Below are 14,911 nucleotides of genomic sequence, written 5' to 3'. Positions count from 1 at the left end.
ATCAAAAAAGATTAAATAGAGAATAGTTTTATCTAGGAGTGTGCAGCCAACCTGCCAAAACTGACCCGACCCAACCCAACCTGACCTGCTGGGTTGGGTTGGATTACAATTTTTTTTGATAGCAGGTCGGGTTGGGTTCGGATCATAAAATTCTAAACCCGCCAACTTGACTCGACCCGACCCATATATTTAATATATTTAAAATATATTATATAATTAATAAAAAAATTTTAATGTATAACTGAGTTGAAATATTAGTTAATATATTAATCTATATTTTGTTTATCGGTGACAGATGTGATATATTTTTTTTTCTACTCAATTTAATAATAATAGTAATAAAAAAAAAATTGTCTAACCCATGGATTCAACCTAATACAACTTAAGGATTGGATTGGGTCAGGTTGAATTAGACTTACGTGATGAATTGGGTTAAGTTGAACTTACACGATGGGTTGGGTCAAAAACTCACCTGAACCCAACCAGCCCAATCCATGCCCACTTGAATAAAATAAAATAAATTTTGTATCTCGCTCTCACTCCCGCTCCCTCTCTCTTTCTTAGCTCACATCTCTCTCAACCTAAGGTCCTAAACACAGGTTCTCAGCTCCTCACAGGTTCTCTCTCTCTTCCTTCCTTATGTGTTTTTCTGTTATTTTCTCGGTAACTAAACAGAGTTTTTGACTTTGGTTGATTTTGCTTTGCTTCAGATTCACCAAGTTGGTACAATTACATCCAAATCTTGTATACATTCACACTTTTCCCTATCCAAACCTTTGATTAGGTATCTTCTATACATTGATGAATCCAATTTCACATTCTCCTTGAAAACCTAACCTTCAATCTTGTATTTCTTTGTTTTTCCATAGATAGCATAAACGTTTTGATTTTGATTTTGAAATTTTTGTAACTGCAAATCTAGAATTATTGCTTATTAATATAATTACTCTTACTTATCACAAAAATGGCTGAATTGTTATTTACCGCCATTGAAGTTGACTTTCTTGACCAATGGAAATGCTAGTTTATGATCAAATAATTGACTCTCAATCTTTAACAGTGGCTATACTAGCATCTTTGATATTTGGTGTGTCCATTGGGTTTGTTGGAGGCACAGGGCTTATACTTGGTGTCATAGGACTTTTACTCCTTGAGGTAAACATTGATGTTCCTTCATGTAAATGCAAAATGCCTTTTACCTTCACTTTGATTTTTGGCTATGAAGCACGGGTGCGTTTCAGGACTCGGGTGGGGGTGCGGTTGCGGGTGCGGGACTCGGCAATTTTTGAAAAAGTAGGGTGCGGGTGCGGCGGGACTCGGCGATTAAAAAATTATTAAAAATATTTTTATTTATATTTTCTATATATTTTTACTATTAAAATATTCTTAAAAAACACATTAATATACTTGATTCACAAAACAAAGAAAGAATAAGGCAAGAAACGCATCTAAGGTCAGAATTTCGGCCTCTCCGACGATTTTCACGGCCGATTTCGGCCTGTTTCGGCCGTATTGGTCGCCGGTCGATATTGACCGATATGGCCGATACGGACTGAGTCTGCTCGATTTGGGCCGCATCGGCGCCGATTTCAGCTTCGTCGGCCCGCTTCGGGAGCTGCCACGTGGCAGGACGCGGCACGACGCGGCACGGACGCGCGATCTGCGGCGTCCCTCCCGCGTCGCCGCGTCCTGCCGCATCGGACGCAGGTGCGCTGGGCTGGATGCCGCGTCCGTGCATCCCAGATTTTTGGCTTCAGATTATCTCCTTTAATTGCAGACTACTCATAGGAGGAGTTGTGTTAGGCATTAGGCAACTCTGATTTAGATAACTTACCCATCATGATGTGATGAGGAAGTCAATGATAACACTTCCTCAACTATAGAATAACTTTTGATAGAGCCATATGTTTTTAAATTGATATTTCCTAACTGCTGCGTTAACTTTTGAAGTGGAAAACATTTACTATCCTTTAACCGGTCTGTGCAAGGCTAGACATAGAGTATGTGTGCCGAGTGCTTGAGGAAATTACCCAGAGAATAAAAAATAAATTAAAAGGAAAACAAAGAATAAGAGATTTGTGGAGGATAATTAGTTTTTAGCTTTAATAGTTTAGATTTAAGTTGTAAATAGACGGAATTTCCAGGAACTAACTTGTGGACAATGGATATTTGTGGGCTAGAAGTTGTCATAAATTATTTCGTCAGACTTCAATTTTTCACATATTTGCATCATACAAGGCCTGTAGTAGTCCTCTGTGGCTCTTATTACTGGGAACAAATAAACTACTTCATTTTCTTTTACTTCAGTCCATGTTTAGTGCACTTGTTTTGATATGAGTAGGAATGCTTTTCAGAGACTAATATGAGTGGGAATCAGATAAGTTGCCTAAAATCCCTCCAATGAGTTTGACCCTAGGTTATATGATATTGACAGTAGTATTAGTTTTCTATTGGTTTGAAGGATAGGTACTTTTAGTAATGAAATGTCCTTAAGATTTAAAGTTGAAAGGAATATTTCATTAAATCCATGCTTATATGGAGGTGATTGGGCTATAATAAAGTTATAAAATGCGTGACCCTTATAGTACTGTGCTGGTTGTCCACCTCAATTTGTGATGTCTTAGTCTGAATTCCATCTCCAACTATGATAATTGGAAGGCCAGAACTAATCACAGTAGGTGGCTTTTCAAAGTTGGGTGAACAATTTAGATAGAAAGCTTAGTGCAATTAGGAAATTTGCTTTGACAAGAACAAGAATGATAGTTATGTTCATTGTTTTTACCTGCCTACTGTTTGCTAGTCTTTGTTGTAGTTTGTAGTATATCCTACAAATTGAAGAACCCCAAGTTGCAATGAGATCTATAATTGCTATGTTTACACTCTGTTTTGTTAATGCAAACTGAAAGAGGGTGAAAGGCAAGGATAGAAGAGAAGGAAAGGAAGCGGTCCTCACAACCCCCCCCAATCTCTCCCCACTTTTTCTGATTTAATTTTAAATTTGTTAAGGTGAAGGACAGAAGGGGAGCAAAAAGCTTAGGGCCTGTTTGGTTAATGATTTTTCATCACTCAATTTCCGTCACTCAATTTCCATCACTCATCACTCATCACTCATAACTCATAACTCATCACTCATCACTCATCACTCATTTTTTCACACTCATTTGGCAACATCACTTTTATTTTCATCACTCAATTTTTTCACACTATTCATGGGTCCCACACCTGTCAGCTAGTACAGTTTTTTTTTTTTTTTTTTAGCACCCAACTCACCGAAGCTAATATATATATATATATATATATTAAAACCAAACCGAACAGCCAACCCAGGAAAAAAAAAAAAAAAAAAAAAAAAAACAACGCAACCCAGAAACCGAACAGCCAACCCAGGAAAAGGAAAAGAAAAGAAAAAAAAAAGAACAACGCCAACCTAGAAAAAAAAAAAAAAAAAGTCAAAAGGTGGTCAAAAGTTGCGGCTGTGGGTCCCTCATGTGTGTTTATTTACGGAAATGCCATTGAGTTATGAGTTATGGAAACTGAAAACAGCCTTTTGTTGTTTTCAGTTTCCATAACTCATAACTCAAAAATCAGAGAATTGAGTGATGGAAACAGAGTTATCGTTTGGCCAAACAACCTTTTTACTATGGGTCCCATCATTTTTGAGTTATGAGTTATGGAAACAGAGAATTGAGTTATCAAAAAACTCAATCCAAACAGCCCCTTACCTATCCACAAAAAAAAGGGAAGTAAAAAGTTGGTTTAGGAAAATATAGTATTTCTTACTACCATAGTTTCTTGACTTGTTTCTTTTTCCACCTTATCCCCCTATCATAGTTGCTTGGCAGAAGTGTCAAGCACACTTAAGTGCACAGACCTGCCGGTGCAAGCGTGCATTTGGTAACCTTTTCCCAAAATCACTTTTGGGCCTCATTAGACAAAAGTGCTTTGCACATAAGCACCAATTTGGCAATTATGTAAAAAGCACTATTTCAGGGTCGTTCTGCAATTCAAGGGTCTCTTTTGTTCTTTCTTATTTTGTTTATTTGGCTAGGTACAAATTTTTAAAGCCTCATTTTTTAAGATATAGCTTTACTTTTATGTAACTTATTTTTAAACAAATAAACCCATGAATATAAGCTCATTCAAACAGATGGTAAAAGTGCCAACAAAATACTGTCAGAAATTATGAAACAGAATCTGTTTGGGCTTTCTTCGCTTTCTTGATTTGCTTTTTATTAGATATGGAGCTGTATATTGATGAGTAATCAAGTTCAAAAGGTGGGGGTTGGTTCCAATCATTGGTTTTTTCTTTGTTTCAGTGTTGATTTTGTGCATGGTTTGGTGAGCTTGATGGTGATGTGTTTACAATTTCTATTGGCTTATTGAGTCATCAATGGTGATGACTGAAGTTAGGACAAGGTTGGCAGTGACAGTGGTAGGTGGCTAGAGGTAAGTGGTGGCAAAGATGATTTTAAAGTGTGGTTTGCTGTGATGGAGATGGAGATTATTGGTGAAAAGTGTTGGCTTGGGTGGATTATGAAGGCAGTCATGAAGAGCAAAAGGGAAATTCTCACATTAATCTGGTGCAAGGAAGGGCTGGGATAAGGAGATCTAATTGTCAGTGGCACCCATTTCATATTATGTGGAAAGATAGAGAGAAATCTCATTACTTAATGAAAGATAGTGATTATTTCCCCCGAAAATCTTTGAATGAAGTTTGTTTTCTGTTTCATCTCTACTCTATGGCAGACTCTAATTCAATCCAGAGTAGCACAAGCTGCAATACTTGTGAAATATATGATTAAAAATTTTAAATTTCTGTGAAAGCCTAGTGAAAATAAATAACTTGTTGATGTAGGTTGAGTAACACACTCAAGTATGGAGGTGGCTAACTCTCTCAGTTCCAGAAAAGAATTAGAAGCTTGCTGCTGCATGACCTGACCAGAACAGAAGGGGTGACAGCATTCAATTCGTAACGACTTTGTGGTAGAGATTTTATAGGTGCGGTTAGGTAAAATTTATCATTATAGATATATGACAACTTGGCTCTTATTTTTTGTTGTGTCACTTCTCCATATTTTCTATGTTAATTGCTTATATTTTGTCTCTGACTTCCACACACCTGGATGTAAGAGTTAGTTGATTTATGTTATGTTCAGTTAAAGATTTTCTTGTTGGTTAATTACTTGTACTCATTGGCTCATTGCCATACCTGTAAGAGTAACTTGATGCCTCATTTATTTATAAAAATATTGAGTATCAAGCCTCTAGCACAAGAAAATTCTGTACATATAAATTAGGTTAGGGATATTCAATTTATTGCAATTTGATTAGATTTAAATCAGTAGGCCTCATGTATTAAAATATTAGTAGTTTCATGAATGGACGTGAGCTAGATATTTATTTTAGCAGTTCAATTAGCAAGAAAATGAAGCCTTTAATGAGTAGTTATTACAGGCATTGTTCACATTACCAGTGCATTTACTTTCATAAGAAGAACTCTATTATGTATCATGATGGCTTAGTATGGTTGACACAAGTTGTTTACTTAGCCCTTGGGAATTTAGGTGATGCAAATTTAGCGCATTGTGCATTTTGGTCATAAGTTTTTTTTTTTTTGTTTTTTGTTTTTTGTGAAGCAGTTTTGAAATGTTGAGAGCCAAGCAGATCAGGCTCGTACAAGAAGAAGAAAAGAAGAAGAAGAAAGATATGGAAGAGCAACAAAAAATTGAAAGGGATAAGAGGGTGCATAGGAGGAACCGTGAAGGCACTAAACTTTTGCTTCCTGAAAAGTGTCAGTACAACAAGAAAAATCAGCCTAAAGCTCAAGACAAACAGGTATTCTATAAACTAGCTTGTAACCCCATACAATGCATGAGATTTTTATTTAAATAAAATTTTAAATACTGTTTATTTAGTCTTAATGGAATGATGAAAAGTATAACATAAATTATTATGAAATTATATATTGATATGATATATTAATGTTAAAAGTGCCCCAAAAAAAAAAAAAAATTTAACATATTTAAAGGGATTCTGATGTAAAGCTTAAATTAAAATAACCTAGGCTGACTATCATAATACAAAAACATGCAACTGAGATTATTTATTAATTTGAAGAAGGCAATAAGACTTGCAAAAATGAGTTTTTTTTTTAATCATTTTCAGGCCTCTTTCCCACCTTCATTGAAGCTGCACCAGATGAAATCATCACCTGAACAAAACACGTTCTCACATTCACCACAGAACACAGAGGTAAGATTCTGTGAAGCATCAATTAGTTAAGCCTTTTGAAAGGTTATTTATTTATTTTTTAAACTTCAAATATTTATTTGTTTTCCTTTTGTTTCAATGTATTAAACAAATCATAGTTGGTCAGCCCATATGTAAATAAAGTGTTACATTAACAATAACAGCTGTGATGATAGAGTTAGCAGTGGTGGAGGACATTGCAGTGGTAGCAGCATGGTTTGAAAGAGGTTTAAGGTGGAGAACTGTATAATTATGTGTTTAACAAAAATAAAAAAAAGTATAGACTATGGCTCAAAAGATTTCATGATCTCAAGAATGATAACTATGCCAACAAAGAGAACAGTGCTATTTGGGCAAGTATACTGAGAGCTCGTGATTTGGTTGTAAATAGTGGAGTTAAAGGTTCATTGGAGGCTTATAATCCCTCTTTTGCTGCTCGCCAACTTGTATTTGAGCAACTGATTCCTCTCCCACCTATTGTCACTAGCAATGTGCCTTGGCATGAGAGAGGAACTGTAAAAATGGATGAGATCAATGTTTTGAACTCCAAAGATGAAGCTCAAACAGAATCTTTTAAATTGAAGTTGTTCTGGAGGTGGTCTGAATAACACCCCTGAAGCACTTCAAGGCTTGTTGGATACCTGGCCCAAGTGTTTAAGGATCATTTCAGATATATTTTCTTTGATGTTATCAGAAATAATATATCTTTAATGGGGTTGAGTTACATCTCAGGAAACCACAATGGATCCTTCCATAGATGTTGAACTAGATACCTTATGTAGTATACCAATAGTTGGTTCCAACTCAGAATGTCTTCTTTGTCAAGCTATTATTAAATCTTCTCACAAGTTTACATTTTTCTCTAATCAATTTTCTCCTTTTTCAGGATTTTGCTTCAATGAATTTGACAGAAAAAGATGAAGGAAAAAGAGTGCAAGAAGCTGAAGAACAAGGGGATGATGAAGACATATTTGCCAAGGCTCATGCTGTACTTGAGAATCTCGAAACAAGCATACCTTCAGCATCATCAAATATGGATTCCGTCAAGCTGAATGAGACCTTACTGTGCATTCGCTCTTATTTGGTCAATTCTGTAGATGAAGTTCTCCTAGATGATGTTGCTCAAGGTCGATTCTATGAACTCTGTCAGTCCATACTCCCCTACATGCATAAAGAAGATGGGATTGAAGGTCCAATTCTTTCTATGTTCATGGACCAATATGAGAATTCTGTCAAAGACCTTTCTCAGATCAGAGATAGAAGAGACAGAATTGAAGCTCTTAATCATATCATCTCTCACACTCCAGATCCTAGAGCAGCATTCAAAATTCAAGTAGCTGATGCTTTGCAAGATTTGACCACTGCATCAAATGAATTGATGCAAGCAGAACAAGAACTTTGCAAGGCTCAAGCCAAAGTCAATAGATGTGTTCAGAAAAAGAATGAGGCTAAGGCATTTGTGGATGGACTGCTCCAACAGAATGAAGAAGTGTCAAGACAGTCCGAGTCTCTTTCTAGATCTGAAGAAGAAATGAAGAACCTGACTATTGAAGTAGTTTTCACTGAAGAGAAAATTAGAAATAACTGGTCACTGATTCGTAGTATGTTAGATAATTTTCAATTCGAGGAATAAACTCTTCTTAGTCTATATTTATTTTCTTTGACTTAATTTTGAAAAGCTAGCTTGTATACCTTTTAACTGTTTGGCAGTTTGCCTTTATAAATATATTTTTAAGGTTTCAATATGCTCACACTATAACTGAACTTCTCAATCCTATTACAAATGCTAGTTTTGACCATTTATTTAGCCTTTAATATTTCTTTCCTAAAGTTTCTTATGTGAATAAGCCAATTCATTCCACGAAATTTCCTTTTAGTATGGGGCTAAGGTTTTTATTTATTTTAAAAGTGTGAAGATAAACAGAAAAAACAGCTCAATGATCCATACATTTTTGCCTGCAGCAAGCTATGGGTGTTAATGTTTCTTTCTTCTGGAACTTGTAGATATTACCTACAGTTTCTTATGATATGGTTGATATGTGCCAATTTATTGAAGCTCATGAAAACATACAGGATGTACTTGGTGGTTCAGAACTTAATTAATATAAGTTCATTCAGGTGGATCTTGTCGTGTGTTCGAGAAGTTCATAGTTCCTAAATAGGCAATCTTTCACTTTCTAAGTATACTTCAAGCCAACTTTTTGGTCAATCTGAAGTTCTCTACATGACTACATGCATGTTGCACAAGAAAAAGTTCAGTTGCTTTTCGAAAGACATATGAAAAGCAAACTGAAAATGGTAATTGGCAAACAAAACAAGAAACTTAACATTTGAAAAGTTAAGGTAATTTGAGTTTTTTTTTTTTTTTAAAATGATGTGGCAGTAAAGTTAGCAGTTGATGTGGTATGAAAATTAGTTTTTTATTATTCTGTTTGACACATCAAGGATATAGCGGCATAGACTAAATTGACACGGTACTGAAAATGTCATGGATCAAATTGACCCAATCAAAAAATTAGGGACCAAATTGACATATGGTATAAAAGACAGAAACCACCTTTGTAATTTACCCAAAATATAGCCCTAAGACAACACAACACAACATATGCACCAACTCCTTAATGTTAAGGTGGCTTGGTGGGCAATTTGTTTCCCCAAAGAAAGGGGTGGTTTTGGACCTTTTGGCATTATAAATGGAGTTAATTGGAATAGGAAGCAATCTTGAGGCATCTATGGCACCTTTTGCTAAGGTTGGGTTTTTATGGGTGGCTTGGATCAAATTTATAATCGGTTGGAAGTTATTACTTGATTCTTAATTTCTTATCTATTACTGTAAGAAATTTTGAATTGGAGATCAAAACAACCTAATGAGTATGTCCACAACGAGTCCGATCCAATCTATACATAACTTCTTGTAACTACCAATGTGAAATTCTATAAATAGGGTTTGAGTGTCCAATGGGTAGAGAGAGTGCATGTGTAAATGCGAGAGAAGAAAAGCTATTTCTCTCTCTCTTTCTGTATCTACTATCTACTCTCAGTGAAGAACATTTGTATCAACTCATACAAAAATTTAGGTTTATTTTAGCATACAAACCTACTTTTTCTATTTTACATACTTTTCAAAACACCATATATCAGATTATCAATTTTACACTACATTTCATTAAAATATCAAATTTTCTTTATTTTTTATTTTTATTTTTATTTTTTTCCCTCTTTCTTCACACATAAAAATAAATAAATACAAAATGAATAATGTCAGTGTACACGATTACTATTGCAAACACATATTTTTATACAACTTTACATGATCTGATGTGAATGAATTTTGAGCTTGATTGGTTAAAATGTGGTACTTTTTCTATTATATAAACTGTAAACACTAATGTAAGTGCTCTTAGGCAATAAATTTGTGCTTCTTACTCTAGTAGCTAACAGCTTAACACCACCATGAGCAAAGACAATAAATTATTAATGGTATGACATGAGAATTGAATCAAATCCTACCTGTTTAATTGTTTATACACATTTTATGACACTCGAATCTTATTTTCCCTTATGGGCCTGGAACAAATAAGCCCAATTAATTTTGGCACAAGAGTACACTTTGATGTGGTAGTGCTAAAGTTTAAGAACTTTGCATAATGACCCATGGAAATTTGCTCTTGCTTGGTCTGATGTGATTACTCACATTCAACAAATTACTAGAGGTGTAGATTGACTGATTTGAAAAAGTACCCCATTCTGTGTTTTGATTTTTCTTCTAGTACTGCCATGTTATGTTAAGTGTTTTTTCTTAGCATTGTGAGTTGTTTTTATGTTGCTGGTTTGAGTGGGTGCAGCTTGCTGCCTTGTCTCGTGTTCTGTTTGCAGGTCTCATCTGGTTTGAATAAAATTCTAATTCATAAAATTAAAAAAAAAAAAAAGGCAAAAAAAAAAACTTATTAGCCATCAGACAGTTTCTTATCCCCATCAACAATTATCTCTCTCTCTCTCTCTCATAAGAAAACATTACAAGATTTATGTGGCCTTAATGATGGTTAAACTTTGCAAAAACAGTGGCAAGGTTGTTCATACAAAATGAAGCCGAAAAATTCTAACAAAAATGACGGTCATTCAGGAAATGCAAAAACACTCCCATGGGATCTTCTACTTGCATAATTGAGGGGAAAATTTTTTTCTTTTCTTAAAATTCTCAGGAGAAGCATATGCGTTCAAATTTCAGCCTTAGCCTAGTCTGATGAAGGATTCTCTGGTTAATGGACTACGGCATTGATCTAGACCTCTATCAACTCAGTTCAATTGTAATTTCTCATCTGAGAATCAGCTTTTAAATCTAACTTTATATTGTCTCCAAAACAGCTGTATGCCTAGGCTTGATGCAATCAATACACACAGGATCCTATATCCTCGGCTTCAAGACCAACATCAGCACAACCAGTGAAGAATAGCTCATTAAAAATGCTGGCCGGGGCAACCTGATCCCTGCTGCTGCCAGTAGGCATAAAAATATCAGCAAGATTATCAATTTCATTCTCTATTACATATAAGCACAGGATTTGTTATTACTGTACTACCGTTCGATTCAATATCCATCGGTGGAACTGCTTTGTTATCCTTGGGCTTGTAACTTTTGAGAAGAAAGGAAAGAGTCTTGATCAAGTTTGCATATTGTTTCACATCTACAGGCACACAAACAAACATATTAAGACCTACTTCTTTTCCCTTTTCTCTTTCTAAAGAGGGGTTTTGTCTAAGAATATGTAATTTCCAGGTTGGTGTCATCAACATGGAGAGTACATGTCATTCAGGTGGTATGACAAGACAAATTCTTTCCGTAGAGATGGACATCATTACTTATTTCACCAGACAACCTCATCTATTTTCGTTGCACATAATCTAATACTAACAAAACCAAAGGTTCAAATATTGTGAATATACTTTAACATCTTACCAAATGTTCACAAGTTCATACAGAACTACTATCACAATTTTTGCTTCTTTTGATGTGAAACTACTTATTTTAAAGGAGGGGGTGAGATACAACTGGAGATCTGTCCTAAAATTATCTATGTAATCAAGGGAGAGACTAGAAAGGGTGGAAGGGTTCTCACCAAAAGAGCCATAAAGTATCCTACTATTAACCACTCTAAAACAAAGACTAACAATGCCATGATAAACAAGACAAACCGCAAAAGAACTTATCCATGTAGCAACAACTGACAGTGGTATCGCCAGTTTTTGACACCAAGAGTGACTGCAACATTAACACAGGCAGAATCTCAATAAAGAATTCGAATGCTTCTGGTCTACCCTTTAGCCCTTTCAGGATATTCCACAGAACTCCTAGCTAAGTATGGTAAATTTTTTGGTCACTGAGCTTACTATATTTCTTTTACTTTAAACTATTAATACAAGTTTTCTAGTTTTCTAGTCTTCTTTGATAACACATTCAATGTCATCTTGTGGTTTGCTTCCTTTTGCTGCTCTGTATACTTTAGTTGCTTGTATTAATGTCCATGCATATTGAATTGGTTAATGGTTAGTGTAGCTTAAAAGTGATTAAGCCATAAATTTTGAAATTTGGAGTCTAAATTAATACCTAGATTGTTAGGTATATTTCTCACATAGAAATGGTTACTCATATATTCAATTGAGAAAGTCTATAGAAGCAAAAATATTCACAACTGCTATACAGATTTTTAATAGTAGATTCAACTTTGAGTAAATTGTCAATTTCCTCCCTATTCCTCTTTTTCTTATCGTACAAATTTGACAGGCAAAGGTAAGGAATGGATTGATGGCTGTCTGAATCCCCTTGTCACTAGGACTCAAGTCACTCAACATGTACCCGTGTGCAAGAATAGTCAATCAAAACTCAAAATTATAGCAAGACAACGATATAGGCCAAAAGCAGTTTCTTTAATTAAAAAAATGAATAAAACCAAAAACTCATATGATTTGAAGTATGAACTATTATCAAATTGGTTTGTTTGGTGGAATCCAAAATCTCTATCCAATATCATTTTTCCAGGAAAATCATTATTTATATGTGATATTCAAGAGATTTCGAGAAGAAATTAATCTTTAAATCTATAAAATGTTACAAAATAATAAAAACATAAGGATATTGGACTGTAACAGCCATAATTAGTTGAAAAATTGCCAAAACAAATCCAAAAACTTGGAATATATCAAACCAGATTATAAAGTAATATTAAACAACAATCATGCTAATTGAAGCAGACCAAAAAAAAAAACAAAAAACAAAAAATTGTAGTACATTACAATGAAGTTAAAACTTTCAAACATGTTTACCAATACCAATACCAAATAATAAAAAATAAAAAACTAAATTAGCATATAACTCCAAAAATCAATTAAGTAGAGTTTAGTTTTGTGAGGACATGATTTGTAACGACCCATAATATTGTTGGGTTCGCACGTAAAATGGCCCAAATAATATCATTTGTAGAGCGTGGATTTGAAAGGTTAGGCCTTGGTCACAAGATAGTAGTTTTCCGTGGTGTTTATACATAATTAAATCGTGTTCGTCCTAGGAGTCTTTCTCCTGGAGGCGGGCTGGGAGGCTCTGGTTTTTGGCCATTTTTCCCAGCCAGCCTCTTTTGATGCATTAACCTTCACATTATATAGTCCTTCTTGGTTGATCTTAGCCCTCCACTTGTTGGTCAGGCAGGTGCCTACTTCTGTACCCGTCCCATCAGCTGTCCCTCCTTGCTTTCTGTTAGTTGCGATGATCGAAGTCACCCTGTCCAGGCGTCTTTTCTCATTAACATGGTCAGGACGCTGGCGGGTGCATTTAATGCGGAGGGGACGTATTTACCCTGAACCAGTTTTGCACCGTACCCCCACGTGGGTCCCATTCTACTCGCATCCCCTTCAGGGGGCTTTTTGGGGGTAGCCTTCATCGAGACGTTGCTCTTCCCCTTAAAGTCCTGGAGTGCCGAGGATAGGGTCGTCCTCAGCTGTTCCCCTCGACACCTCAGTCTTTTCCCATTCGTCCTCGGCACACACCCTCCTCGGCATGGGCCCTGAGCCCTAATAGAGCGTGGGCCGGATCATAAGTTCCTTGGCCCCACAAGTTTTTAATGATTATTCCTCTCTACCAAAAAAAGACAACCCATTAAGGTTATAGTGAGCGTTTGGATTGTGCTTATTCTTGCGTTTTCAGTTCCACGTTTTTTTTTTTTTTTTTTTTCCTGCACGTGAACAGTAACCTCACATGGGTTCACTGTTCACGTACTGTTAACATACTGTTTATGTACTGTTCACGTATTAAAAATATTAAAAATGGGTCCTACGATACTATTCACACATTTAAAAATTATTTTGCTACAGTACTTTCAGTTTTCAGTTTTCAGTTTCAACAACAATAAACTCAATCCAAATAGACCCATAGTTTAAAAAGAAAGGTATTTAAAACCTTGTACTCCCATAATTTAGTGCACCAAAAAAAGACAACCCATTAAGGTTATAGTTTAGAAAGAAAGGTATTTAAAACCTTGTACTCCCTTAATTTAGTGCATGAATAATAATAATAATAATAATGAATGATAGAAACTAGAAATACCTAGATGCTCTGTTTATGGAGTAGACACGCAGGCAGTGAAAAGTATGTTATCCATTTAATGGGCCCAATTTCATACTAGACTAGGGCTCTTATTTAACATGATGGCCCACTTAATTGTCTATGATCACTATTTATATATATATATATATATATATTTTTTTTTAATAGACATGATTGTATTTGAATTTATTACGTATATTTCATAATGATTACTTTTAATTTATTTTTAATATTGTTAAAGATTTGATTTTATAATTTTAATTTGACAACAATAAATTTTATCAAATTGAACTAATTATAACCGACTAAGAGCCTTGTAACTCAACTGATTGACATCTCTTATTGTTTTCAAATGAAACATTTAGAATTTAAATATGTTATATCCTGTTGTAACTATTAAATTATAACTAATTATATAACCCCCTAATTATAACATCTTTGAAAGTTCTTTTGAAGGGAAGACAATCGTGTTTGAATGTTGGCATGATGCATTTATAAGTTGTTAGCTACATTTTAGAAGGTTAACTTTATTATTATTCAAATTTCAATGAGGAGTTTTTAACAATGACACAATGAAGACTATGTCTATATGTTTGCTAAATGAAAACTTATTATTACAATCTCGAATTTGTAAGAAATAATAGTTTCATCACAATTAATGCTAACAATCATGAATCCACATATTTAGCAACTAAAAAAAAAAAAAATCACGAATCCACAAAATTAGAAGCTCCAAAATACATAATATTCTCTTTATAGTAAAAAACTGAACTGACTAGATTGTTATCCACAAATTTAGTAGCTCCAAAATACATAATTCTCTTTATAGTCACAAACTGAACTGAACTAGATTGTTTCATTTGTTTGGATTGAAGTGCAAATTAAACTAGACCGATCTCTTATGAATCCCACCACCCAGAACCTCAAGTTTTTTTTTTGATAATCAGAAACTCAAGTTGTTTGGCAAATAAATCCTATGTCCAAAATAGACTTTCCCTTTTTGCTAGAGGGTTTTAACAACACCCCCAAGTTGCTATAAGGGTCAGAAAGATCTAACATTTAATGAAC

The 14,911-nt window shown here is 34.8% G+C and overlaps 1 protein-coding gene across 8 annotated transcripts; it reads left to right on the top strand.

Moving 5' to 3' along the window:
* Positions 1–520: 520 nt before the first annotated feature.
* On the top strand, positions 521–7,927 carry LOC115959464. 8 transcript variants are annotated; one of them, XM_031077875.1, is made up of 8 exons: positions 522–617; positions 711–784; positions 1,061–1,155; positions 4,317–4,614; positions 4,856–4,998; positions 5,640–5,835; positions 6,166–6,252; positions 7,136–7,927. In XM_031077875.1, the coding sequence occupies exons 6-8, from the start codon at positions 5,647–5,649 to the stop codon at positions 7,880–7,882; spliced, it is 1,023 nt and encodes a 340-aa protein (XP_030933735.1). In that variant the 5' UTR covers positions 522–617; positions 711–784; positions 1,061–1,155; positions 4,317–4,614; positions 4,856–4,998; positions 5,640–5,646; the 3' UTR covers positions 7,883–7,927. The 8 variants fall into 8 exon arrangements, with proteins under 8 accessions (XP_030933741.1, XP_030933735.1, XP_030933737.1 ...); XM_031077881.1 differs by having other exon boundaries at positions 521–599; positions 4,317–4,998; XM_031077877.1 differs by lacking the exon at positions 4,317–4,614.
* Positions 7,928–14,911: the final 6,984 nt, after the last annotated feature.

The sequence above is a fragment of the Quercus lobata genome, chromosome 9 (genome assembly GCF_001633185.2).
Source record: "Quercus lobata isolate SW786 chromosome 9, ValleyOak3.0 Primary Assembly, whole genome shotgun sequence".
NCBI classification, from domain to species: Eukaryota; Viridiplantae; Streptophyta; class Magnoliopsida; order Fagales; family Fagaceae; genus Quercus; species Quercus lobata.
This window is presented reverse-complemented; position numbering and strand designations above follow the sequence as displayed.

What these genes read in the sequence shown, in the direction of transcription:
- LOC115959464 (XM_031077881.1), top strand. Translation starts at nt 5,647, where the DNA reads ATGTTGAGAGCCAAGCAGATCAGGCTCGTACAAGAAGAAGAAAAGAAG. An exon ending in CTAAAGCTCAAGACAAACAG is followed by an intron (nt 5,836 to 6,165) that starts GTATTCTATAAA and finishes AATCATTTTCAG; the next exon opens with GCCTCTTTCCCACCTTCATT. An exon ending in ATTCACCACAGAACACAGAG is followed by an intron (nt 6,253 to 7,135) that starts GTAAGATTCTGT and finishes CTCCTTTTTCAG; the next exon opens with GATTTTGCTTCAATGAATTT.